This window comes from Kryptolebias marmoratus, linkage group LG16 (assembly GCF_001649575.2).
Source record: "Kryptolebias marmoratus isolate JLee-2015 linkage group LG16, ASM164957v2, whole genome shotgun sequence".
NCBI classification, from domain to species: domain Eukaryota; kingdom Metazoa; phylum Chordata; class Actinopteri; order Cyprinodontiformes; family Rivulidae; genus Kryptolebias; species Kryptolebias marmoratus.
In genome coordinates this window covers 8,885,795-8,911,382 of record NC_051445.1, presented here as the reverse complement: position 1 = coordinate 8,911,382, position 25,588 = coordinate 8,885,795, and the positions used below count along the sequence as shown (strand labels likewise).

The following is a 25,588-nucleotide window of genomic DNA, read 5'->3' as shown; positions in this document are numbered from 1 at the left end:
TCAAAATTAAACGAAATAAACATTTGAAATATATGAGTTTGTATGTAATGTATGAATATAATATACAAGTTTCACTTTTTAAATGGAATTACTGAAATCAATCTACTTTTTCATGATATTCTAATTTTATGACCAGCACCTGTACATCCAATAATTACGTTCTTAAAGTTTCATTAAAAGCCATTCGGTGGTTCATGATATATTTCTCTAACACAACAAACAAACAAACAAACACAAAGACATTATCCCCCGCCTTTCAGCAGCGGGTGATAATAATAATAATAATAATAATAATAAATAATGTGTTGTTACAGAGTGTTTACCTGTGCATGATGAGAGTCATCTCAGTGGTGAAGCCAATACCACAGTCCACACACAGATAGCGTGCGACACCTGAGTGTGTGCGCATGTGCGTCTGCAGTGATGTGGCCTTCTTGAACACCTTGCCGCAGTCTGGACATTTGTGCGTGCCCTCCTCGTGCACACGCTGGTGAGCAGTCAGCCGGTTGACTGAGGTGAAGGTGCGGCTGCAGAGCTCACACTGCAGGGCCTTAGAACGCACCACTGCTTTCTTCTCCGCTCCTCTGCTCCTCATGTCCTCCATCTTTTCCGCAGAGTCGTCCCTTCCTCGCATCTCCTCAAGGCCAGTCATGACCCCCCGCCCTCCACCCTCTTTGTCCTGGCCCAGGAAGTGCTCTCCTTGGTGCTGAAGGAAGTCCTCCGGGGTCTGGAAGAGAAGCGAGCACTCTGAGCATTCGTAAGGGTGGATGACCACCAGCTCGGTCTGCTGCTGCTGCTGGTATTCGGCGTGCACAGCGGGGGCCAGCCTCAGCTCGAGTCTCTGAACGCCGTTCTCCAGGACCCTAGGCTTTGTTGGAGAGGTCTGGCTTACACACAGCAGAGGGGGCTGCTTGAAGCGGTGCTGACTTGGAGAGGTGGAGCTGTCTGCCAAGGCCTGAGCTGTGAGGATCTGCAGGTGCATGGTGGCAGAGCCTGGAGCCGGAGTGATGGGGGGCAGCAGGTAGGAGCGGGGGGATTTAGGGACAGAAGAATGTTTCTTTGGTTGTTGTTGTTGCTGCTTCTGGTGAGCAAGAACCTGGAAAACACCAATAAAAGGTTTCGATGAAAACTAGAACATGACAAACACAATAATGAGTTGGACTATCAGAAAAAAAAAATTCATGTTTTATTACAGGTTTAAATCAAAATACCTGTGCCAAGATCTCCCCAGCCTGCTGCTCACTCAGCACAAAGTTCTGCACGTTGTTTAGAGGAGCGACCGAGCCGTCCGGCTGGATCACATACTCCTGTTACACAAGAGCAAAAACAGGAGTTAATGCACTGCCCAAGACTTAAACCTGTGCTTTCTCAAACAACATTACAGTCATAATTAGTCCAAAGGCATTCAGAGGCTTAATAATACACTTTTACTTTCTGGAGGCGATCTGCGATGAACTGCGATGTACCGATGATGTTTAAACATAAGGAATGTAGCCAATAACCAGTATAAGACTTTATAAAAGTTCAGTCATGAAAAATCATGCAATAAAACTGCTTTAACCAGCACATCGACATTTGATTAACTGACAGCAAAATAAAACAACACTCCAAAATAGATATTGTGAAACACATAAATAATAATATTTGTAGTGTGTAGTTACATAATACAACATTATTTTAGAAATTTTTTTCAGTAACTTAGTACCTAGTCCAGTCACACAGATCAGCTGGCTGCTGATTAGTCTTTTGATACCAGGTTAGTGTTTTGGTCCTTACTGTAGTTGTCTCTGTGTTACTATGTGTGCTGCTCCTGCTGTGGGTCCGCCGGTGCTCCAGCCAGGTCTCAGGCGAGTCAAACAGAGCCAGACAGTCGAGACACTGGTACTGAACAGGTCCTGAACCCTGAACATCAGCGGTGGCTCCCTCCATCTCCAGAACCTCACACAGCTCTGATGAACAGTCAGAAACAGGGGTGTTAGTGCATCTCTCTGTCTTATATTTTAGCGTGAAACGTTTGCATTGTTCATCTCTTTCACCTTGTTGCTCCACCTCCATCCCCGCCTCTCTCATGTGCATCTCCTGATGCTGCAGCAGCTCCTCTGCATTGACAAGGAGGCTCCCGCACTCCAAGCACTGGTACTGCTGACTCTGCCCCAGCTCTGTGACGGCCTCGCCCTCCATGTCCTGGCCCGTGTGGATCTGCTGGTGGACCAGCACCTCTTCGAGGGTGTTGAAGAGCTGTTGGCACTCGCTGCACATGTACTGGTGCTCCACATACATGCTCGCCGCCTCCTCCTGCCCCTCCTCAGCCATCATGACAGGGTGTCTGTGTGCCTTGATTGGGAGTATATCATAGGAGGATGTGTGTAGCAAGTAAGAGGGAAGTGGATTAAGGTGAAACTTCACTGTAGGATCCAATGATAGAAACAACCTCTGCCATCCTCAAAGTCAGGATAGGAGCACACCTGCAGAAAATAAAATGGCATTAGAATTGCTGACGTCATGTCCCAAAATGTGTAATCTCTCATTTATAAATAATTTGAACTCTAAAAGTACCAAATAACAATCAGATATACCCAGGGGCGTTCACATAGAGACGTTCAGAGTAACATTAAGCAGCCTTTAGATAAATTAGAGGCCTCTGTCGCCAACACCATAGCTCCAGCTAAAGCTAGAAGCTAACTAATCCTTAATTTCCCTCCAAATTAAATTCGCAATTTTTGTTTACAATGTGTGATAGCGTATGGAGAGCTGTTGGCGGCGCTCCCTCGGAAGAAGCAGACCTGTTTCTCGGCACCGCGGTTTCCTGACAGCGGCGGCCGGTTTATCGGGCGGTCCGTCAGGCGGCGCTACCCACTTTTCCCCGCAGCTCAACGGCTTCGACGGCGGGCCCTTCTTTTCCCCTTACCGCTCATTTACTCCGGTTGGACAGTCCTTCGCGTACTCGTCACTCGTGGTTCATACAGGCGTTTCTGTTAGTCCTTTGCGACAGGTAGCGTTAACAAAAATAAACAAACCTATATTGTGTTCGTTTCATTTACATTACAAAGCAGGTAATGTAACGTTTACCCGCCGACCGCCTCATTCTTGTGATACACAATGCTCCGCCCAATGCGGTAGTCGTTCGTATTTCGGATGCTGTGATTGGACAGGTGTACTGTCAATCAAACAGTGCGCTTTAATGATGGGAAGTGTAGTTTTTTAATTATTATCCGCTGAATTTCATTAGCAATGTTATGTTACAAACTATTCTCCCCACGTTATGATATAATTAAACCCTTTAAGTGTCACAAAAATAAATTACAGCTAAAGAGGCTGAGATGTCACAGCTGATGTCAAATGTTTGTGTCTCCAGAAGCCAGCACTTTTCAGATAGTTGAGAAACTGGTTTCTGTATGTTTGTTTTTCACCTTAGTTTAACAAAAAATAATAAAAACAAACATTTCTTTTTTTAATGAACAGTTTCGCAGTAAACAATATTAACTCAATTTATTTATAGTTGGGTCTTTAAGGACTAATGACTGCAATTCTATTATTTCATTTATTATTTTTATTTCTTATAATCATCGTACAAATGAGTCTGTTTTATTATTTATAAAAGCTAACTAAAAGAACGTTTACAGCATAAAGAGCGTTTACAGCATTGTGGCTTCTTTAACGGAGTTTTTTATGGTTATTTTTCAATGTAAAACACTCAAGCCACCAAAAACTCAATTTCCCATGTTCCCTTGCGACTTTTACGTCGTCGTGCGTCAACTCCCCAGTCCCCCCACCATCACTGTTCTACAGAGGAAGAAAGGGGGAGACGGGAAACCTGTACTGAACGCTGTAAGTGTATTTATTACAAATTTTTAAACACACATTTACATGGCGAAGTGTGTTCCCGTGTTCTCGCTCTGAACAGTCATTTCTGCCCCGGCTTTAGTTCACACAAATATGAGCGGCAGCGGGCGGGCCAGGACCAGCTCATTCGCTGAGCCTCCCGGAGCTCCCGGATCTGCTGCAGCCGGTGCCGGATCGGCAGTAGCCGGCGGAAGCTCGACAGGAAAAACTGGGGCTTCACAAGCCAGTGGAAGCGGCTCGACGAGCTTTGGGAATCTGAAACTGCCTAGTAAGTTTTATTTACGCGTTAATGATTTGTCCGTCCTAGTTGCTTAATATTAACACTCGAATTGTGTTTTATTTAATAATATGGGGCTGTTTTTAAAGCCGATTGCTGTCGCGATGCTAACCGAGTTAGCCGTTAGCTGCTGCGATCAAGGGCTTTCATCTCAGAGCTAACGATGTTAGCTCTGGTGAAGAAAAGCTTTAAGTAACCCGCTGGTATTTATCTAATCATTCATATTATACATATTTATAGGGTATTATTATAAGATTGCTATAGTGTTATGATTTAGGATTAGAAACCGTATTAACCCACCTTTATAATATTATTAATTTTTGTGAAAACTGGCTTGCTAACAGATCAGTTCAGAAAATCATCTGGTCTGAGTTTGTTGCTCTTGTCCCCAGTTTTGGCTGATCTTTCGTCGATACTTTTTGTTTCACTCGGGCGAATTAGTAATACTTAACAGTTTCACACTTGAACGAATTCTAAGGCAAATTATGTCACATTAATGACTTCGAGTAAGCGCGTTCAGCACAGTGCAAAAGTTTTAAACCACCCCTATGTTCTTCATAGTTTGTTTTCCCTAAACCAGACTTGATCAATAGTTCCTTGGGCTTTTTAAAGGTCGTTTAAAGTTTGTCTTTGAACTTTAGCTGCTTTTCCCACTCACTTTTTCACTCCAGTCCTTGTATCAGAATATCATGGCATATTTTGTAGTGTACCAAAAATGAGTGAAGCGTACAAGGGGAAGACAAAAGAAATGTCAGACAAAAAAAAAAACTCTACAACAGATAGATAGTGATAGATCTGAAAGTCATTTCTTTAAGAACTTAAGCAAAAATAATTTAACAAAGATCTGACTCACAGGACCTGGGAAATTAGTTTGTCTACTGTAGGCTGGAATTTCAGTAAATAGCTCTTTGGGAATTACCTTTTTGGTGCTAAAATACTTATTTGTTTGTCAAACTGTTATATATATATATATATATATATATATATATATATATATATATATATATATATATATATATAGAGAGAGAGAGAGAGAGAGAGAAAAAACCACTTTAACAAACAAAACAAAAAAACATTTTTCCTGAAATGTTTAGGTACAAGACAGAAAAAACTTTGAGAGGCTTTCAGAAAGCCCGAAGAAATGTTGCTCAAGACTACTTTAAAAGATTAGAAGAAAGTCTGGCTCCATGGAGGAAAAATAAAGACAGCTAGACTTTAACATAACTACATGTCTAACAAGTCGTCTAGTTTACAGAGAAGTAAAGTAGAAACCATTCTTTAAAAAGACCTCATTACTTATGAAGCTATATAAGCACCCTACTTTTTTATCTCAGTAGCTAAAACATGATACTTTCTTCACAATTCTAACAACTCTTCCTTGAATTTGTTGATATGCTGAATCTGTAAGGACTTGGTGGATACTCAAGTCAGGTCTCATTTAGCTGTGCGTTGGTATTAATAAGCTCAAGATTTTATGCTTTAGATTGGCTTGTACTGGACAGTCAAAACTTAGTAACATTATAGTTATTGTGCCAGAATTTTAGTCAGGTGAAGAAAGAGTTGAGTCGAAAGGCAAAGCGTTCGATTTTTTTGGTCCATCTACATTCCAACCATCACCTACAGTCATGAGGTTTGGATCATGACAGAAAGAATAAGATGCTGGACACAAGCAGCTGAAATGAGGTTCCTTCGTAGGGCAGCCAGGCTCAGCCACAGAGAAAAGGTGAGGTGCTTCAACATTCAGGGGGAGCTCAGAGTAGAGCCGCTGCTTCTTCGCATCAAAAGGAGTCAGTTGAGGTAGCTCAGGCATCTGATTAGGATGGACACCTCCCTTTGGAGGTTTTTCGGGCATGTCCAAGTGGAAAGAGACCTCGGGGCAGACCCAGAACTTGCTGGAGGGTTTACGTATCCTCTCTGACCTGGGTACGCCTTGGGATTCCCCAGGAGGAGCTGGAGAGTGTCGCTGGGGAGAGGGAGGTCTGAGTTTTCCTCCCGTACCTGGTGCCTCCGCAGCCCGACCACAGATAAGAGGTGGAAGATGGATGGGTGGAACAATTAGTCGGTCCTTTGAATCTGAAGGATATTATTTGTAGATTCCCAGATACAGAGAGGGAAAGCTCCATGATTTGGTGCTGTTTATGAAAATAATTAAAAATATTTGGTGTACTTGTATATATATTTAATATACTTTAAACATTATGCATGTGTAGATTCTCAGTAAGATAGGTTTTGGCAGTCCTAACAAATCAAATCAAAGACAACTGGACATCTGAACTGGAGTGCTTTCTCAGACCTAAACTTAAATGTGCAGAGTTGGAAGTTTATGGCAGCTCAGAGGTGTACAAAAACTGGAAATCTGTATTGGCCTGCAGAGTTTTAACTGGTGCGTCTCTAGTTTATACACATAAAACCTGCTGAAATAGTGAAGTGACAAATGCAAAAAATGAGAAAAAGAAGGGCACAAAGCCTGGCTCCTCTCTTACTTCTGCTTAGGGTGTGAAATCAGTCTGATGGTTGGTGTTTTTAAGTTGGGCAACGTCCTCTCATCTTGGAAAGGTGGTCAGAGTATATTAAAATGACTCATGATAATTATGAAATTACTCAGTAGTTTATGGCATTGGGGCAGCAGTGAGACAATTGTTCTTGATCAACATGTGGCAACAAAAACGACAACTAATGCATTCGTTACAAATTATTTGGAGTTGTATTATAGATACCTGGATTACTAAGCAGAAGTACTATAATTGACCTTGCAGCTTGTGAAACACGTTCAGTAACAAATGTATGGTAACACAGTGCTTTCTTCAGCTGAAATACTATATGTATATATTTTTGTTGAAAGGCAGGAGGAATGTTACCACCTATAGTTGCAGCTTCGTGGGTTGTCTTGGAGGGATTGTTTTTAACATCCTGTCAAACGTGTTTCCCAATAAAATACCAGACCTTTAGTAGCTTCCTGTCACTGGTGCATGCTCTGTTGTATGAGACAAGGCTTGAAAATGTAAGAACTAAAGAATAACACAATCTACATCTGTTAACCAACGTGCAAGTGTCATTTATTCACTTATACAGGCTGCCATTACTCAAGCTTGTCGTTGATCAGCAAAAAATACGCATATAGGCATCTCAGAAGAGACTGTGATGGGTTATAATGTTACTGTAGTTACTACAGAGAACTACATAAACTAGTACTGAAGTGACAGAGGAGGAAATTCACTCATTGTAGCCTTTGTTTCCACATCATTTAAAACACAACAGAAAATGTAATTAATTATAAGTATTTCACAGTGCTTTGTGAGATTTCTTTAATCTGTTGGGGAAAAAATGACAGAATACTAAATGAAGACAATCTAAACCCTGAAAAAGATGCTATGAGTTCTTATCAGACTGTGCAGCTGTTAATGCTGGTTATGTAAGTGAATTAAATGAACTCCCTCATTTCCTTTTGGCATTCGGTTTATTTCCTTAAATCTGATGGTTCCTTGAGTGAAAGTCTTGGAAGGTGTAGGTTTCCTCTGCCCCCTTTTTTTTGTCGTGAACTGGGACGTTTAAACTGTTCACGCTTTTTATGAACACGATTTCTATGCTGTGATCATCACGTTTATTCGTAGTGGTTTAAAAGCATGTTGTTAGACTAATGTTTACTTGTGTCGCAGCATAAAAGAAAACATCAGTAACTGTCAGCGTTATTGTCATCGTGTCAAAAACAACTGCCAGGAATCAATAAACCATCTGTTTATTTGATTATTTAGAAAAAGGATGAGCAGTTTAATAAATATTTTTTATTTGAGCTGTCAAACTTTTAATACTTATTTAAATGCTTGTGAAACTCTGCTGTAGTTACATTTTTATTTATGCAAAAATGGCTTCAGTATATAGCCTTATTATAGAATAAAAGCTTAATTTTTGCTACATTCACAGATTTTTTTCCCCTTTTTTCTTGAAGTGGGGACACAGTGTTCTCTTGGTGCCAGATGCTGTTCTGCTGAGATCGTATTTTTTCACTTCACCTGTAAAAGGCAATTTCGTTTTGACTGATTGGTTGATTGCCTTATATTTTTGTTTGAAAAAGAAAAATAACTCGCAGCCTAATTGGAAACTCTGACTCTACCTAAACGTAGGCGCTTTCACACAGTTTTGAATTTAATCTGCCCCCTTTAATTTCTTGTTTTTTTTTCCTCACACACCTGTATCTGAACTCGTATAATATACGTTCATTTCAGTGATGGTACCTTTTTTAAAGGTTGTTGGTTTTTGTGAGTCACGGCCAATCCACACAGAAACCCTTTCATTAGTTCAGTTTTTCTTCATACTCTGACTCAAGGGTTGCCACATTAGTTTCTGGCCTCTTGTTTACCTTTCAGTAAAATTGATGCCAGTGATTTCCACCCGGTGTGGTGAGTGGATTTCCTGTTTGGAAATAATAGAGCACCTTTTTGGGACATGAATCAGCAAAGGCAGGTATGTGTTGATACATCAGAATTAGCAGGACGTCACATGTTACGTGACTCTGATGTCAACTCAGTTGAGGTAGTTTGTACTCTGAAGAAGAGGAAACCTGCAGGTGTGTGAATTATAAAGCACCAATAGCTTTAGAGTAATTTATCTATGTCCTCCTGGTAGAAATACATCATCAAACACTGTCAGCTAAGGCGCTAAAGGGCCACTAATGATAAAATATTAGTTGTAATTTATCACTGATCTGACAATTTTTTATTTTTTTTTATCAACTAAAAAGTGCTTGAGTTTTACACTTACAAAAAAGCTCCGGGGTGATTTTACATTAAGTGTAGGTGTAATGAAAGTCACTCCGCTCATCATTTTTTCTTTTACTCATCAGACCTGTGTTGGCGTGTTGGAAACCAAAGCTGCTCACTGACAGCTGGGCAGACAGCGCTCATCTTTGCATTTATTATTCAGGACACTGTCATGCCACAACTGCTCCATATTTAATGGGCTCCCCCCTGACTTCATTTGTTTAAAAAGAGAGGTGGGAGTGACGCAGAAATGAAATCCAAAAGGATCCGTGTTTCATGGAGCTGTGATAGAGAAAACCCCACACACAGACTGAGCTAAATCTCAGGGGGATCTTTCCTGATGGCCTAAACGTGGAAATATACAGCACCTTGAAGTAACTTCGTTCTCAAATGTTTAAAAACGTGAAATCCTTTCATAATTTTAGTTCAAGTGATAGCAGTTGAAAAACTTTGTGACACCATTTGAAACATAAAAACATACTAGAAATCTGGAGGGGTCCTGTTCAGACAAGCGAGTTGAGCAAGCACAGAAAATGGTTTTACCTCTGGGTGTGCTACTGTCCGTGCAATGTTATCGCAGGCCCTGACAAGCTCTCTGGCAGTGGGCCTTTTATCTGCTGCGCCGCTCCTCCTTGTGTTTTTTTTTTTTTGCTTCCCATTTGTCAGATCACACAGGCACACACCACCACGCAGCTACTTGACCGTAAGTGGGGCTGTCAGAATGGGTTACATCTCGAGCATTTTACTTTTACATGAGGTGAATTATTAGCCTGACAGGCTTGGCACTCGCCTAATATCCTTCAGGTAAAGTCTTCTTGAAACATGGATTTCATTTATAAAACTGTCAAGTTTGGGCTGTTTTGCGAGGAGTTTAAACAACATTTACTAGTATTAGTATTACTGTATCACCCAGGGAAGCTTCTACCTCTTTACAAGAACTTGTACATTCCTATTTACTTTGTCAGTTCTTCCATATCAATTTTTTATTTTTTTTTCCACATCAATATGCCTTTTAACACAGTTGTAACGTGTTCTGTAATTGCTTACTGAACAGTTTATGTTCTCATTTTTAGTTCTGTTTTTTTTTTTTTTTTTTTTAAATTTCTAGTCCTGGTGAAACTTCAGTGACCTTGTGTGTGCAAACATAGTGGTCAAAAAAAAGGTTTTTGGTTGCAGATTTAACCATTCTTCAAAAACTGTTTTTGTGTTATAAAATAAGCAAATGTTTCAGAACAAACATAAAAAAATCATGTTTGGTAAATACTGATGTTGGATTTTTGCTGTTAATGTTAAAGGCCACAATGATATTGTAATTATAATTGCTCAAGTTTAAACAATTTATCAAATAACTCTATTATAGAAACATCTTTGAAAGTTTTGTTAAATCTACACAACCAGAACTAAAAGCAACTTTTGGGCTTTGTCTTCTTTCAAGAGATCTGTACAGATTTTGGCTAGTTCAGATTGCTCTCTTTGTTTTTTTTAGGCTTGTTGCTAAATTGTAGTTGCTCATTCAAGGTTGCTTTCTTATCAAGCACAAACTGAATAGCTTGTTCTTTTGTGGCAGGATGTGTCACCATCCTGCTCCCTCTGCACCTCTTCTTCCAAATACACAAACAGCAGCCCCTCAGCTTCTCGGGCGAATTTGCATCATCGATTGCCAGGGATTAATACTTGACAACACTCAGATGAAGAGGTCAAACGTGGGCTGAATTAAACGTCAGTGGTCTTGGACCTTGTGGTGCTGGGTCTCACGCGTGTCTCCATATTGAAAGGATTTAGCCCCGTTCCACCCAGGGGAGCAGGTGGAGTGTTGCAGGAAGTATCAGTCGCTCATTACCAGTCAGTGAAGTCCCAGAAGCTACCAGACGGGGTATAATGATTTGAAGAAATGCTGGTTCTAAAGCTTCATTGGAGGTGGTTGTTTTATCCCTCAGTGTTTACCATTGTGACATTATTTTCTCAACAAAAAAAATTAATTTAGCAGTGTGATTGAACTGTTAATAGTTGAGTTTTAGTTGTGAGGCAACATTCCTTTGTAATCAGTACGCTCTTTGACAGGTTATAATTGCTCTGTCATCCACAGGAGACAGTGGCAAAGTGACGACGGTGGTAGCCACGCCCGGGCAGGGCCCTGATCGCCCACAGGAAGTGTCCTACACAGACATAAAGGTCATAGGAAATGGCTCCTTTGGAGTGGTCTACCAGGCCCGCCTCATTGACACTCAGGAGATGGTGGCAATTAAGAAAGTTCTCCAAGACAAAAGGTTTAAGGTAATGTATAAGCAGGCTTACTTGTTCAAAGTGTTTTATACTCAAACGTTTCTCTTACTCCTTTGTTCTTTTCCTTCATTTCAGAATAGAGAGCTGCAAATTATGAGGAAATTGGACCACTGCAACATTGTAAGGCTACGCTACTTCTTCTACTCGAGTGGAGAGAAGGTGTGTATGAACGGAGCTGATATTTAATATTGAATTAAGAGTTTAGAAGGAGCCGCGTCCTCCCGTGCCTGGGGAATGATTACCATCTCATGCGTCACTGATGATTCATGTCCATGTTGAAGTCAAGTTGATTGTTCAGTAGATCATTTATTTAGAGTTGTGGGGATTAAAGATCATTGACTGAAATGTTACGACAGCCAACTGTGACACTTTTATTTATTTCTAAAAGGTCAAAAAGTTGTATGTGGACCTTTGACATCACAGATAAGCAAACTGATTATTGGTTTATAACTTTGATCTGTATGCACTTTAAATTTTTATTATTTTCCGTATATCAAGCTTTAAGTGGCCTTAATTTGGTTCCTAATCAACACAAGGCATAAGAAAAGAAAACTCAACTGAAATGACAAAGAATCACTTTGACCAAAATCAATATAACTCTGTTTTTGTATGTATTGTGCTGGTGTCAGTCTGAATAATCTTCCTTTAGGCACTGCTTCACCTAAATATATTTACCAAAGCAATTATTTACAGTAACTTCTCAATCCTTTGTCTTCAAAATAAACTAATTAAAATTTAAATGTATTATGAGCTCTAAAAATAGCAAGACATAATTTAAAGTAATAACAGTAATAAAGCATTAGTTAAGTTTCTTTTCTTATTGTACTCTAGAGATAACCAGTGAATATGTAATGCTGGGTATGGTTTTCTTTCTTTTTTTTTTTTCACTTTTTGAAGACACCAAAAGTTGTATTTTTTTGTCAGTAGTCACATTAACCAGTACAGACAAGATGAGTTGGACAAAAAGTCAGACACGGGTTCTGTAATACTTTGAGCCAATTGTATATCACATCACTGCGTGTAACCTGTGGCATAAAGACTGAAGCAATAAAATGGGAGCATTTTAACCACAGACGACAACAGATGAAAAACACGAGGAGTTTTGACCCCACTAATGGTTTTTCTCACCTGCCAGCCCCAACCCTGAAAACCCCTGTCACCCCAATCACATACACGCCTCTGCTTTTATGTACATGGGTTTCCAGAAAACTTTAATTCCCTAAAAGCTTCCTAAAAATAAAAAAAGCTTGTGTATGGGGGGCTCAGAACTGAGGTAAACAACTTTGGAGTGAATGCTACCAAAATGTGTGCCCTTTCGGAGTGCTCTTTGTGAACTTTCCTGGTACTCCAGACTGCAGCGAATGCAGGAAATTGGCTTAAAAAAAGAAAAACCGCTTACATTCCCATCCACCTGGTGTTAACAGTCCTGTTTTTTGTTCTTTTTATCAGAAAGATGAGGTGTATTTGAATCTTGTGCTGGATTATGTCCCGGAGACTGTGTACAGGGTGGCTCGGCACTTCAACAAGGCCAAGACCACCATCCCCATCATCTATGTTAAGGTGAGTAAAGGAAAAATAAACACACACACACACACACACACACACTGCCAGCTGTTTTCCCGGGTTGCATTTCCCCCACTCATGATGCCACTGAAGGCTTTAAAAAGTTCTTTCAGATCATTTATGCCTCATTCTCAGATCTAATTAGTGAAAATTTTAGTGGCAGAATATTTTGTCGGGTCTTTCTGATTCTGGAAAAACTTATGTTTAATCCATGTGCTTGTCAGGGTTTTGTTCTTCTCACTGTCTGGTTGTTCTACTAAAGCTGAAATTGTTCCTATTTGGAGATGATGTGGAAATTAAAGCACCAGGAAAAAAAAAAAAATTTTAGCTGTAAGTGTTGTTCAAGGTTTTGAGAACGGCTGAAATCTGATAAAATAGCACCACGTTTATGATTTTATTCATTTTATTTTTTAAAGAAATGCACCAAAGATTAATTTGCTTGAAAGTGTTATACAATGGGGTCTTAAATCTGTGCTTTTGAGTTCTGGATATCATATTTTCTAAATCTGACTCCTAATTTCCCTCTTTTCGGTTGGAGAAGGGACAATAGCAGGAACTGAATAATTGCCCTCAGACGGAAGAAGCCTCTCGGTGTGTTTATATTCAAAGGCAGCTTGGTGTTTCAGGATAATGAAAGCAGGAAAATAAAAAGATGGGCCCATGGGAGATAATCGTTTGCAATACCCTCGCTAAAACGGTTCTCGTGTTGGTGTTGGTGTGTTTACGGCATACAATGCAGCAGAGGGGACATTACAGCTGTCTCATGGCCCATTTCCCCACCTCAGCCTGCTGCTCCCCTGAGGTTTTCAGACGCACGCTGATCTCTCATTCCTTCTTCCCTGGCATCCCTCCTTCCCACGGTGACACACTTCTGTTACAGATTGCCTCCCGTTTCCTGCGCTCTCATGTTTGGTTTTGTTTTTTTTGTCATGTTTCTCCTCCTTTTGGTCTTCGTCAAGCTTCCTCTTTCCTCTCTGCCCCCTTGGTAACAGCTGTCGTTTCTCAGTCATCTTTTCTGTCATCGCTCCGTAATCTGTCCAGCCTGCTGTCACAGCACCATGTGGGTAATAATGACGATAATTGCGACGATGACGACAGTAGTCGTTTGTCATTTTTAAGATGCTTTCCGCCCACGTTTCTCAGTTTCACTGAAAGGGTGCATACTTGAATTTAGGTCAGGAAAGTCAAACTCAAATAAAATTTGTCCACACATTTAAGGACAAATGTCAAAAGAGTTAGATGAAGGTGGTCACATGCCTTTGATTCTTTTGCCCTTGTGCTATTTTGGTGTAGAAACATGCTACTGCAGGCTTTTTTTGACGCTCACCTTTATGTCGCACTAGAAGTAGGACTTGTGTGACAGAAACAGAGGACCCAGTCATAATGGCTCTTGATTTTTTCATACTGTATTATTTAGGGTTCTTTTGGCAAAAATACAATAATAATATTTAAAACTAAAACGTAAACAGTGTTACATCATGCAAAAACAACTTTTCTTTCAATTAGTTTAGAACAAGCTGCTTATATCCTCAGTTATTACAGCGCCTCCGCTGTGTTGTTCCACCACGTTTGTAAAATATCCCAGAAGGAACAAATTAATTAAAGAACAAATTTTTTAGCAGATTTCTTAGAGGCGTACGTTTGTTTTCTTTTGTGAAACACAGTGACTTTAACTTCAATATTAAGGGATAGTACAAGTTTATCTTTTGTCTCTCAAGGAGAGCAGAAGCGCAGAGTTGTTTTAAAAGCGTATCCTGACTAACAGCAGGCTGGAGTGATGCACCCACCTCTGGTATCAGCCTGTCAGTGGGAGAGCAGGAAGACATTAAGCATTAAGGATGTGAGTTTTCCTTCCATGTCTTCTCCAGGGAGGAAGGCTCAGGAGGTTCTAGAAAACAGGAGCAGGGATGTCTTCAGTTTAAGCAGTCCGTTCCTCTCCTGGGCAGGAGTCCAGTCTACCTGGAGGTCCTGCTGCTGGAAGTATTAGATGTATAAATCAGCTCACCTGTCCTGTTCTAGATCATCCCTGAATGCTTTTATTTTTCTACAGAACTATGCTAATGTGAACCCTGCATCCTAAGTGCTATCATAAAATGCTGTTTTATAACCAAAGTTTTAAAATTAGATGTATTCAGAAAATGAAAACTACACCCATGTAATAAAGAATGTTGTCATATAATGTTAAAGATCATTTATACTATGCATCTTATTTTGCACTAAATATAAACGGCTCACGGCTGAAAGTCTTAAAACCATCTAAGAGGGCATATTTCCCATAAACCAAGTGGCAGTCTGGCCACTTTTCTTTCAGGCCCTAATGAAAAAATAGATTTAAAGGTCTCTGTCTTTTTGTGGTAGTCCTGCAACAAATTTATGTGGTGCTTTTGATAAAATCTTTACTTTTTACATGTTTGCCTTGTTGTGGTTGCATTTTGTTTCTGTCTTCTGTGAGCATATCCGGCTCTTGTTTTAGCCTCTGCAATAATCTCTTCTCGTGTTAAAGTCATCAAACCAGCAGTAAAGACTGGTTTTAACCATTAGGACTTTTAAAGAAGTGAATCATTTAATTAAGTCTATCTGCTCTAATTTTACTGCCCTAATTTTACTGTGTTTATAGTGGGGTAAATGTAATAAATCTTTGCCATTTTGCTCTTGTCTGTATTTCATCATTTTTGAGCCACTGTGATTGAAAAAACGTTATTAACTTGCTATCTGATAAATGAGAACAAAGAAGCCTTAAATCAAACTGAATTTTGCACATCTTGCCGTAAATATAACTGCTTGTTTTGCTGCTCTGACTCCCCCTGAGAGTCATCAGTAAGCTGATCTGTGTTCAGGTGTTTGTGCTTTTTATCTTGGGTGTCGATTGATTTTCTGTAAAATGGACTTTTTCCTCTGTGTCGTCCTCAGGTGTACATGTACCAGCTGTTCCGCAGCCTGGCTTATATCCATTCCCAGGGCGTTTGTCACAGAGACATTAAGCCTCAGAACCTCCTGGTAGATCCAGAGACGGCCATTCTCAAACTTTGTGACTTTGGCAGGTCGGTGAAAGATCCCATTTTTAAACACGTATAAGTGACAACTGTTTGTATGTTGTGTTGCATGTTTTGTCGAGTTGTTTGTGTGGCCATGTCTTTCCCTGGCTCAGCTTTCAGTTTGTGAATAGTTTCTTTGTTTGTTTTCATCGACATGTGATTTTTGTGCAAACAAAAGAGAGGTTTGTTGCACTTTTCTTCCGATCTTTTTATTGTTATTCCTCATCATCTCCCTCCTCTAACCCTTTCCAGTGCAAAGCAGTTAGTTCGAGGGGAGCCAAACGTGTCCTATATTTGCTCACGGTACTATCGTGCCCCGGAGCTCATATTTGGCGCCACCGACTACACGTCCAACATTGACATCTGGTCAGCTGGCTGTGTGTTAGCGGAGCTGCTGCTGGGCCAGCCCATCTTCCCCGGGGACAGTGGTGTGGACCAGCTAGTAGAGATCATCAAGGTACAGTAAAGCTGCTGTGTAAAACTGTTTTTCTGCATGTGTGACCCATTCTGGGTTACACTGATACATACATATCTAAACAGCCCACAATCAATTGTTTTCAAACCTGAAGGGTTTTTGTCCCCCGTCGCAACACGAAGAAAGAACTTGAAAATGTCGTCTGTCCATGACCTTGTGAGCTGAATAACTTGATAGATGAGCGCTGCAACAGCTTCCATTTTGCGGTATGGATGTGTCTAGGCATAAGTAAGGTCGCTATGGAAAACTGGGTTGCCATGTCAAAACTTGAAAAATAAGCGACGTACCAACTTCCATTTTTGTCTGTGGATGCATCTAGTGTCTCTCTCGATGCCTCAGTTCTTGAAAACGATCAATTTTAACACTAAAGGATGTATATTTGTGTGCCCTGTTCAATTCTAGTCAAGAAAATCACTCATCACAAACACAACCAATAAAAAATAAAAAACAAGTAGATAAATACATAAAGGAGTAATGATGAGAACAGGCTGGAAGTACAAATAAAAACTCATCAGAGAAAATAATGTTTTTGAGGTTTATCAACAGAGGTGATTGGTATTTCTGGATTTTAACTTTCCCGTCTGTCAGGTTTTGGGGACACCAACGAGGGAGCAGATCCGGGAGATGAACCCCAACTACACAGAGTTCAAATTCCCCCAGATCAAAGCTCATCCTTGGACAAAGGTACGCTTTTATTTTGAAGTTTCATTCAGTTTTTGTATGTGACCGGAAACAAAAGGGCCTCCTTATTTCTGTTTTTTTTTTTTTTAATTCTCTCCTCTGTGTTTGTCCACACATTTGTCCTTTTATTCCCGTATGTTTCATTAGGTCTTTAAGCCTCGTACCCCACAAGAGGCCATCGCCCTCTGCTCTCGACTGCTGGAGTACACCCCCGTTTCCAGACTGTCCCCTCTGGAAGCCTGCGCGCACGCCTTCTTCGACGAGTTGCGCCAGCCCAACACCCGCCTGCCCAGCGGGCGAGAACTGCCGCCCCTATTCAACTTCAGTCCTGTTGGTCAGTTCTCTTCTCCATGCGTTTCTCTTTTATTTTCACAGAACAAGAACAGCCCATTTATATGTATTTATTTGTGCCGTTTGGCTTCGACAAACAGAGATCAGTGTGACACAAGAGGTCAACATTTCAGCTTTTATTTCCAGTTAATTACATCTAGAGCACTTTAAAGCAAAACAAAAGATAGCATTTAGCTGGGGAAAAAACTGTCACAAAAGAAATTTGCTAAACTTTATTAATGTCATTGACTTGGTCATTATAAATGAAAGATTTAAAGTTTTCCTTCTTTTAACTGTTTCAGATTTAAAACCAATTACCTGGAAACAAAATCTAAAGTACTGATTTCTTGTCTCATAGTTATTTTTTATTATAATATAGTTTTATTATTTAAAAAAATTAGTAGTTGTTTTGGACGAGACTATGCATTTATTTTTTGTAATAGGTAATTATCCTTGCCTTGAAATGTAAACAGTTGTTAATGTTAATTAGCTTGCAGGGTTTTCTGTGTAATTAAACTTTTGTCTGTTTCTTCTGCACTCAGAGCTGTCTATTCAGCCCCAGTTGAACTCCACACTCATTCCTCCTCACGCTCGTGCACAGACATCGCCTGCCTCGCACGGTACATATGGCTGCTTGTTTGCTTTCTTATTCTTACTGCTTTGAAGAAAGAAAGAAGGAAAACTACAGTACTAGTAAATTAAAACAATCTTTTTCCGTTCAGGTGGGAGACATCTTTTACACCCACCGCCCACTTGATTAGGTGCACCTGTTCAGTTGCGTACTTTCACACACAACCATCTCTAGGGTTTACAGGCACTCATCAGACCTGGAAATGTTTTTCCAAACTTTTGTGAACTTGTGTGAATTGTAGCCTCAGTTTCCTGTTCTTAGCTGACAGAAGTGGCCCCCGGTGTGGTGTTCCTCTGCTGTAGCCCATCTGGTTCAAGCTTCAGCTTGTTGTGTGTTCAGAGATGGTGTTCCTCAGGCTTTGGTTGGAACCAGTGGTTATTTGAGCTGCTGTTGCCTGTCTGCCACCTGACCTCTTGACTCCAACAAGGCGTGTTTGTCCACACAACTGCCGCTCATTGGGTATTTTCAGATAATTATCTTTAACTTCTAGAGATGTTTGGATGTGAAAATCCCAGCAGATCTGCAGTTTTAGAATACTAAGACCAGCCTGTCTGGCACCAACAACAACGCCACATTCAAAGTCACTTAAGTCCCCTTTCTTCCCCTCTCTGATGCCCGGTTTGAACTTCAGCAAGTTGTCTTCGTGCCTAAAAGCATTGAGCTGCTGTTATGTGATTGGCTGATTAGCTGTTTGTGTAAATAAGCAATTAAACAGGTGAACCTAATAAAGTGAGTGTAGGTTCAGGTTGTGTTTTCTGGACTCGCATCAGCTGAAGTCTTAACACTTTTTACAACGTAACCCTGAGATTGTGTTAAGCTCAGATGTTAAAAGCTACTTTCTTAATTTAATCTCATTTCATTAAACCCCCATTTGTATTTGTTTGTAACGGTTGTTTAACGTGTGTTTCGTCTCTTCCCCTGCAGAGGGCAGCGTGTCGGACAGTACCGCCCAACCCAGCTCAGCACCTGGATCCATCAACAACAGCACCTGAGCATCCATCCCTGTCATATTTTCTGTTTTGTCTTCCCTGTTTTCTTTCTTTTTCTTTTTTTTTTAAATTCTTTTTTTGCTCCTCTCCCTCTATGCTCACTCCTGGCTCCAACCTTTTAAAATAGTAAGAAAAACCAAACTACTAATAACCTGACATGCTCACATAAACACTCAGCATTCCCTAAAGTGTTAACCAGTTCCAGTAGAAAGCAGCGCCTGCAGCTGCTTGCTTTAAAAGGCTGCGGGTTGTTTTAATGAGCTGCACTTTGATTTAATATAAGCTGCAGACCTTCGTTGGCCCTCATGTGGACTGTTAGAATAAAAACAAGTTGTTGATTGAGTAAAATGGCGAGAAGATGAGTCTTGCACATGCTACATGGATTTTCTATATTTTAATCAACACCTGACTTTTATTCTTTCTGTTTTAAGTTTATTTTATTTGCATTAGCTAATTTTATGTGAGGCCAGAGCGCCAGTGGTTTTAATTGAATTTGATTGGCTTTGGAGTTGAGACTAAGGGTAGCGTGTTAAGTCCTGATGTGTATGTTGACAATCATTCTTAGTGGAGTTAAAAATTGCACACTTCTGCTGTAAAAAGTGTTTGATCGTAGCTAAACAGTCCGGTGTGTAGACTAGAGGCTCTTCTGTCATTTTCTACCCTGAAATCAGCTCAGAAAAAAAGTTTCAGGTCACCACTGGGGGTGACTTGAGGAATTGTTTTAATCTGCGAGTCTGATACGAGATGAAACGTGTCCTTTTTTAGATCAAAAGGTGGTTTTAAATTAAAAGTGAGAACGCCACAGCCCTTTGTCAGCTTCCTAACTGCCTTTTTATGGGATCGGGAGGAAGCTTTTTCCGAGCGGAGTTCACACATCTTCAGTTTTGTCACAATAAGCTCATCGGATAAGCTGGAAACCCAGTGTTTGGTGTAAAGTATTGCACATGTCTAAAGGGAGCGGAGGGAAGCGGGAAGGGGCCGGTTGTGTCCAGCTGGGGACGTAACGTCACACAGAGGGAGACGTTGGTTTGGGGCTCCAGTTGAATCGCTCCTCGACCGTTTTGCACAGCGTTGTGGGGCAAACGAACCACTTCATTAATTATGTCAGTTCACGATGCTGCGTTCCCGCTCAATTATGGTAAAGATTCAGGTGCAGGGTTTTTTACGCGGGCGGTCAGTTTGAACCCTTGTCTGCTCCCTTTAAAGCAGCCTCATATCATGTTCCTGTTCCAAACGGAGGACAGAACTCGTCTTGAATGAGTCACACAGCTAACAGCCACTTGGAGCCGTTTTCTTATTTATTTAATTTTTTTGCCAACACGCAGATGTGCGTGTTCAGTTCAAGCCGACCCAACTAATAATCTGACCAGGCATTATGCTCAGACCCCCTGAAACCCAACAGCTTTTGGAGCCTCCTCTTCTATTCTTCCTCATCTTTACCCCTCTGCTGCCCCGCTTCCCCTCTTTCTTCCCCCCTCTTCTTTTGTTTTCTTTCTTTTTTTTTTTCCACTGCTAAACTGTAAATATCAAGTACCTTTTATTTTGTTATTTTTGTTATTATTGTTATTATATTGCTGTTCTTGTAATTTTCTTTCCTGTAGTAGACCGGCCCAGCAGCAAGCCGGACTGTTTATCCTCAGTCGCAGTCTGTAAATACGATTTCATTTCAGTCCCTTGTTCAGGAGGGGGGGAAAAAAAAAGAAAAAACAGAACAAAATGTTTCATTTTTATTCTCTCTCCCTTCATTCCTCTCATTGAAACGTTTCCTCGTCCCCCATTAATGTTGTCATGACTGTTTTATTTATTGTATAGTGTTTTTAGGGGGGGTTGGGATCTTTTTCATCTTTCATTGGGTTCTTCTTTTGTTTGTTTGTTTTCCAAATCCAAATTTTAGCTAAACTGTTTCACATCCAAGATACTGTACTCTGATCCAGATGTTGGTGTGCTTTCCAAGCAGTAGTTTTGTATGTCTGCAGGTGCACACACTCGCCAACTAGCGGAGCTCCAGTTTTTCATTAAACTTCAATGTGAAGGGAATGTTACAAGCTTCTGGATATGTGGGGATTTAGTTTTTTTTTGTTTGTTTTTTTTTGGATGGGGGGCACAGGATTATGTGTGCGTGTGTGTGTGAAGGAAAAAATGAATCTATCCTGATAAAATGTATCATCTCCTTTGTCTGACTGTTTACTGTTTTTGCATTCTGTCTGAGTGTGAAGGTTTGAGGGTTCAGTATTGTGTGTGTGTTTGCTTCACAGGTGGCGAGTTTTTGCAAGTTTTCAGCACAGCTGCGGGGAATGTATGTTTGTATGCGTGCTGGATGACCATGAACATTCTCCCACACAGAGCTGACTAATTTTTTATTTTTGTTATTTTTCTTTGTCCATCTTTTGATCCACGGCACTTTTTTTTTCTTTCTTTCTTTTTTTTTTTAAATTTGCAGTAACCTTTTTATCACCCTTGTAGAGGGTAAAAATGTCATTATTGGAAGCAGAACCGTTTGATAAAGGAGATGAAGAGGGAGGGATTAAGGGAGAGAGAGAGAGACTGTTTTTGTTTGTTGGTATAAATAATTAAACTCATTAATAAAGTGATGAAACTGTCCCAGCGTCAAATTCATTACTGACTTTCAGATCTGAATCACTGAGGCATGTTTCTTGTAGCTGCAGAAAAACAGTATTACAAAGCTAAGTCTGAAAAGAATTAAACTAATAAACTACCATTTAAAAAAAAGATCATTTTGAATTTATGGTAACAACACATTTCCAAAAAAGCCAACAGGGGCAACAAAAGACTAAAAAGCAGCACTGCATTAAGAACAGGTCTGGATCTCTTCTGGACATCACTGCAAGGAACACTTCCACAAATCACCGTCTGCTAACAGTTCACCCTGCCATCCACACATGCTGCTTAAAGCTCTATCAGGCAAAGAAGAAGCCAGATGTGAAAACAATCCACAAATGCCGTCATCTTATCTGGACCAAAGCTCCTTTAAAATGGACTGAGACAAAGTAGAGATTGTTATGCAGTTGGAAGAATCAAAATTTTAAATTATTTTTGGAAACCAAAACCCAGGACTGCTGAACAGCTGGAATCCTACATCAAAATTAGAGTTGGATATCAACGTGTTTTCTAACCTGTTTGTGGTACTTAAGGTCATTTTGTGTCACAGCACTGTAGCTTAGGTGCTGGCAGGTCAGGTCACAGTTCGTTTTTGCCCGTTAAACATCACAAGGTAGAAGAACACTGAGATGAAATGTGTCAAAAGAGTTTGTAGAACTGGGTGCTGAGCAAGTGTCAGACCTTGTAAAAGCTTTGGTGAGGCGTGAGGATATTTTAAAGCCGCCTACAGGATACGAGACGGTGTGAAACCCTTTAATGAAAGGATTAATGAAAATGAGCCCTCACTGTGCTCTGCAGCAGAGTCAGCTGGATCACTGAACTCTGGGAGGGATCAGCTGGATAATGATGTAATCAGACAAAGTTGTCATGGAAACCATCCCGTTGATTTACAAAAATGTTTTAATGATATGTTACTGTTCCACAGCTGAATTATGCCGGAGGTGTGAGCACGTGTTCCTGAGGCCTTTTGGTTCTTTTTCGTGGATTTCTCCTTTTTTGACGACAGTGAACCAGGACTCAATCTGCACCAGGTCAGCCCACGTCTCACAAAGCCAAATTATTTTAAGTCTTTCCAACACGGTGGATTTAACATTTCTTATTCAGGGAGGAATCTGCTGGAAAAGAAGAGCAGGTTTTAATGAAGTCTCAAGGTGTCCCTAAACTTTTGACTTCTGTCCCTCTTCGAGCTCAGTCGGAAATATTTATAGATTCTGTCAAAACCTTTTCTGCCCTGAGCGTGAATAAGTTACCTTCAAGTCTGCCCCTGAAGTTCAGCTCAGATGAATGAATTCTTTGTTCTTGTTCCGACCCAGTTCTGAGCCCAGTCCTTCTATTAAATGGTGAGGTCACGAATGTCTTGTAAAGAATCAGGTTTTCGAGAGAAGATTTCAGTCTTGTGAAGCATGCATGAGGTTAGGTTAGGAGGTTAGGATCTGGGTTCTTTTTCACTTTTCATTCACTATTGAAACGTAATCTTGAGGGTAAAAATATCAGATACATCAAATAGAAAATCAGCCAAATAAAATCTTTTATACACAAAAAACAATGTAAGTTTTGTCCTTAAAAATCATTTGAAAAGGAATAGTTTTATGAGAAGATTATCATGTTTATCACCCACCACCAAAAGCAGTTTTGCTCATGTTTGTAGGTGTGTGTTTGCTGTCTGTTAGCAAAATAGCTCATAAACCAGTGGATGGATTTTAATGAAACTCTCAGGAAGGAATCATTGGATGTACAAATTCAACATGGCAGCCACAGCTAAGCAACCTTAAAACACAAAAATGACTACAGCTCAGTCAGTTACAGCTACTGAGTATCCCCAAATTATACTTCAATCTATTAAAAACTTTGGGATAAACTCTCGTTACTAACTCTAGCTGTTTCTTTGAAAGCTGTTATAAATAATGTTCCTGAATGGAACATTTAGACGACTTTGAATATCCCGACATCTACACTTCATAATGTCATCAATTCATGTCTGATTCTGTTGTGGACATCACAGCATGGCCTCAGGAACACTTCCACAAATCATTGTCTGTAAACAGTTCATTGTGCCATCCACACATGCTGGTTAAAGCTCTATCACTCAAAGAAAAAACCCTATGTGAACATTATCCACAAATGCCTTCATCTCCTCTGGGTCAAAGTTCATTTAAAATGGACTGAGGCAGAGTAGAAAACTGTTCTGTGGTCAGAAGAATTTAAATTTGAAATTCTTCTTTGAAACCATGGACACAATGAAGGTGTATTTTAGCAAATAGTTGACTTAAGGAGAGTTTTTCTAGATAATATGCAAAAAGAACATCTATTTGTCAATAAGTAACACACATGAAAATCAGGTATTAAGATAAATGCAAAACATTTTAATCCATTTGAAAGGCAAACCAAAGACAAAGACTTAATCCTGACAAGCAGAATTAACAGGCAGGTTTTCTAGCGACAAGTGATACGTTTTTCTTAACGAGGGCAGGCAAACTTGATTTAAATGTTACCATACATTTTGTGGTAAGTTTAAAGCAGACTATTAAGAGGGGGAAAAGATGCATGCCAGAAATTTTAATACACAGTTAGTTCGAAAGCTGCCAGAGATGAAAACGTTGACAAAATAACACGAGAACATGCAGATGAATATGTGGAGCAATCAATGTCGTCTGACAACACGTCCCGTTTCTCCAGGGACCTGTGGTCTCTGAACCAGAACCTTCATTGAAAAGCAGGTCTGCTCATCTGTCATCATGCTGATATGATATGTCAGGGTTGAATAATGTTATTCTGCCGTGTGCAGCACAGATTGGACAGTTTCTGTGGAGCCTGAGTGGCCTTTCTGGCTGAATGCCCAGTTGGTTCTTTAATATCATTCGGAGTCGGGGTTAAACCGTCTGAAGGAGCTGCTCATCTTTTCAATCAGCCAGTGGGACAAACAGGAGCACTGTTTTTGGGGAAAATAGTGGACCAGTAAATACTTCCATTAATCTGGGTTTATAACACTGTAGGCAGCAGAATTACGACTATGACTGTCTGTTCTTAACACTGAGGGATAGATCTTTAGGTATATTATAGGTTTTAAAACCCTTGTAATGTCTTCAAGTGAAGGTTCAATCATGAAGTTTTGTTAAAGGTGAAAAACTAAGGTATAAATTTTGCACAGGCTGCAATAACAAACTCAGATTGTTTAAATTAAGAGAGCTGTGTGTCTCTTTACAGCCTGTGTAGATAAAAATATCAAGTTCCACCTCCGGTTCACTTGGATACACCCATTCTGATAACGCCTGACATGCAGTAATAAAATGAGCAGACACTTAAACAAAGTGCTGAAAATAAAGACCAGTTCTTAGAACAACTGCACAAAGGTTTTTATAAACCTTGACAGGTGGACTGTTGGAGCATCTTGGAGAAAATTAGACATCTTCAGTGGCTTTATTCTGGTTCATAGTCTTCTGTCTCTTTGTGTGAGACTCTGAGAAGATCAGACCCTCTCCTGCAGGACACCATGGATTTACCATGTTTGTTTCTCATCACTCTGACCGTATGTTGAGATTTGGCAACATTCTGCTGTAGAAATTTTGATCAATCAGATAATAGAAAAACTATTTTGATTTACTATACATATATGTATATAGACCCAAGGTCCTTTTACAAGGATTTTCTCAGATGCCTTGAAGATGGACTTTCTGAAACTTAGTTACTATTTAATTTGACCTAAACCTTTTAGGGGAGGTTTCTAATGAGGAATATGTAATACCGCTGTCCGCTGATGAGACTAGAACTGGAAAATACTGTTTTAGTGGCTCAAAATGAGATACATTTTAAAATACCTAACATTACATTGTACTTTATCATTTTTTTCCTTCCTAGCAGCAGAGTAACATAAATGTTAAAATGTAATAAAAGTGTAATATTGAGACCTTTAAGCCTTGGGCAAAGACAGAAAAATCCTCCCTTATCCTCCTGTTACAGAGGCGCAAAAGACAACTGAGAAAGCAAATATATAAAAAATTCCCTTCTCACCCTCCGCGGGTGGTCTTTGTTTCATCCTCTGAGCTCGGGTCCTCTACCAGAGGCCTGGGAGCTTGAGGGTTCTGCGCAGTATCTTGGCTGTGCCTAG

The 25,588-nt window shown here is 40.1% G+C and overlaps 2 protein-coding genes across 3 annotated transcripts in view; one reads left to right on the top strand and one right to left on the bottom strand.

The window, feature by feature from the left end:
• Nucleotides 1–3,112, bottom strand: part of znf526 (zinc finger protein 526) — an 8,208-nt gene extending 5,096 nt beyond the window's left edge. Inside the window, exons 1-5 of one of the 2 annotated variants that reach the window (XM_017415344.3) lie at nt 2,784–3,112; nt 2,037–2,465; nt 1,777–1,949; nt 1,212–1,307; nt 324–1,096 (exon numbers count right to left, since the gene is read on the bottom strand). In XM_017415344.3, coding sequence (XP_017270833.1) covers nt 324–1,096; nt 1,212–1,307; nt 1,777–1,949; nt 2,037–2,316 — 1,322 coding nt within the window. In that variant the 5' untranslated portion in view covers nt 2,317–2,465; nt 2,784–3,112. The remainder of the gene's footprint in view (nt 1–323; nt 1,097–1,211; nt 1,308–1,776; nt 1,950–2,036; nt 2,466–2,783) is intronic. The other variant, XM_017415345.3, reaches the window with a different exon arrangement.
• Nucleotides 3,113–3,668: 556 nt separating this feature from the next.
• gsk3ab (glycogen synthase kinase 3 alpha b) lies at nt 3,669–20,691 on the top strand. Its single transcript, XM_017415637.3, has 11 exons — nt 3,669–3,828; nt 3,926–4,111; nt 10,964–11,151; nt 11,236–11,319; nt 12,610–12,720; nt 15,634–15,764; nt 16,011–16,215; nt 16,822–16,917; nt 17,062–17,248; nt 17,787–17,864; nt 18,800–20,691. The coding sequence occupies exons 2-11, from the start codon at nt 3,937–3,939 to the stop codon at nt 18,865–18,867; spliced, it is 1,323 nt and encodes a 440-aa protein (XP_017271126.1). The 5' UTR covers nt 3,669–3,828; nt 3,926–3,936; the 3' UTR covers nt 18,868–20,691.
• Nucleotides 20,692–25,588: the final 4,897 nt, after the last annotated feature.

Coding starts and splice junctions, on each gene's coding strand:
- gsk3ab (XM_017415637.3), top strand. CDS start 3,937: ATGAGCGGCAGCGGGCGGGCCAGGACCAGCTCATTCGCTGAGCCTCCC. Junction 16,216..16,821: donor AGCTAGTAGAGATCATCAAG/GTACAGTAAAGC, acceptor CCCGTCTGTCAG/GTTTTGGGGACACCAACGAG. Junction 16,918..17,061: donor AAGCTCATCCTTGGACAAAG/GTACGCTTTTAT, acceptor ATGTTTCATTAG/GTCTTTAAGCCTCGTACCCC.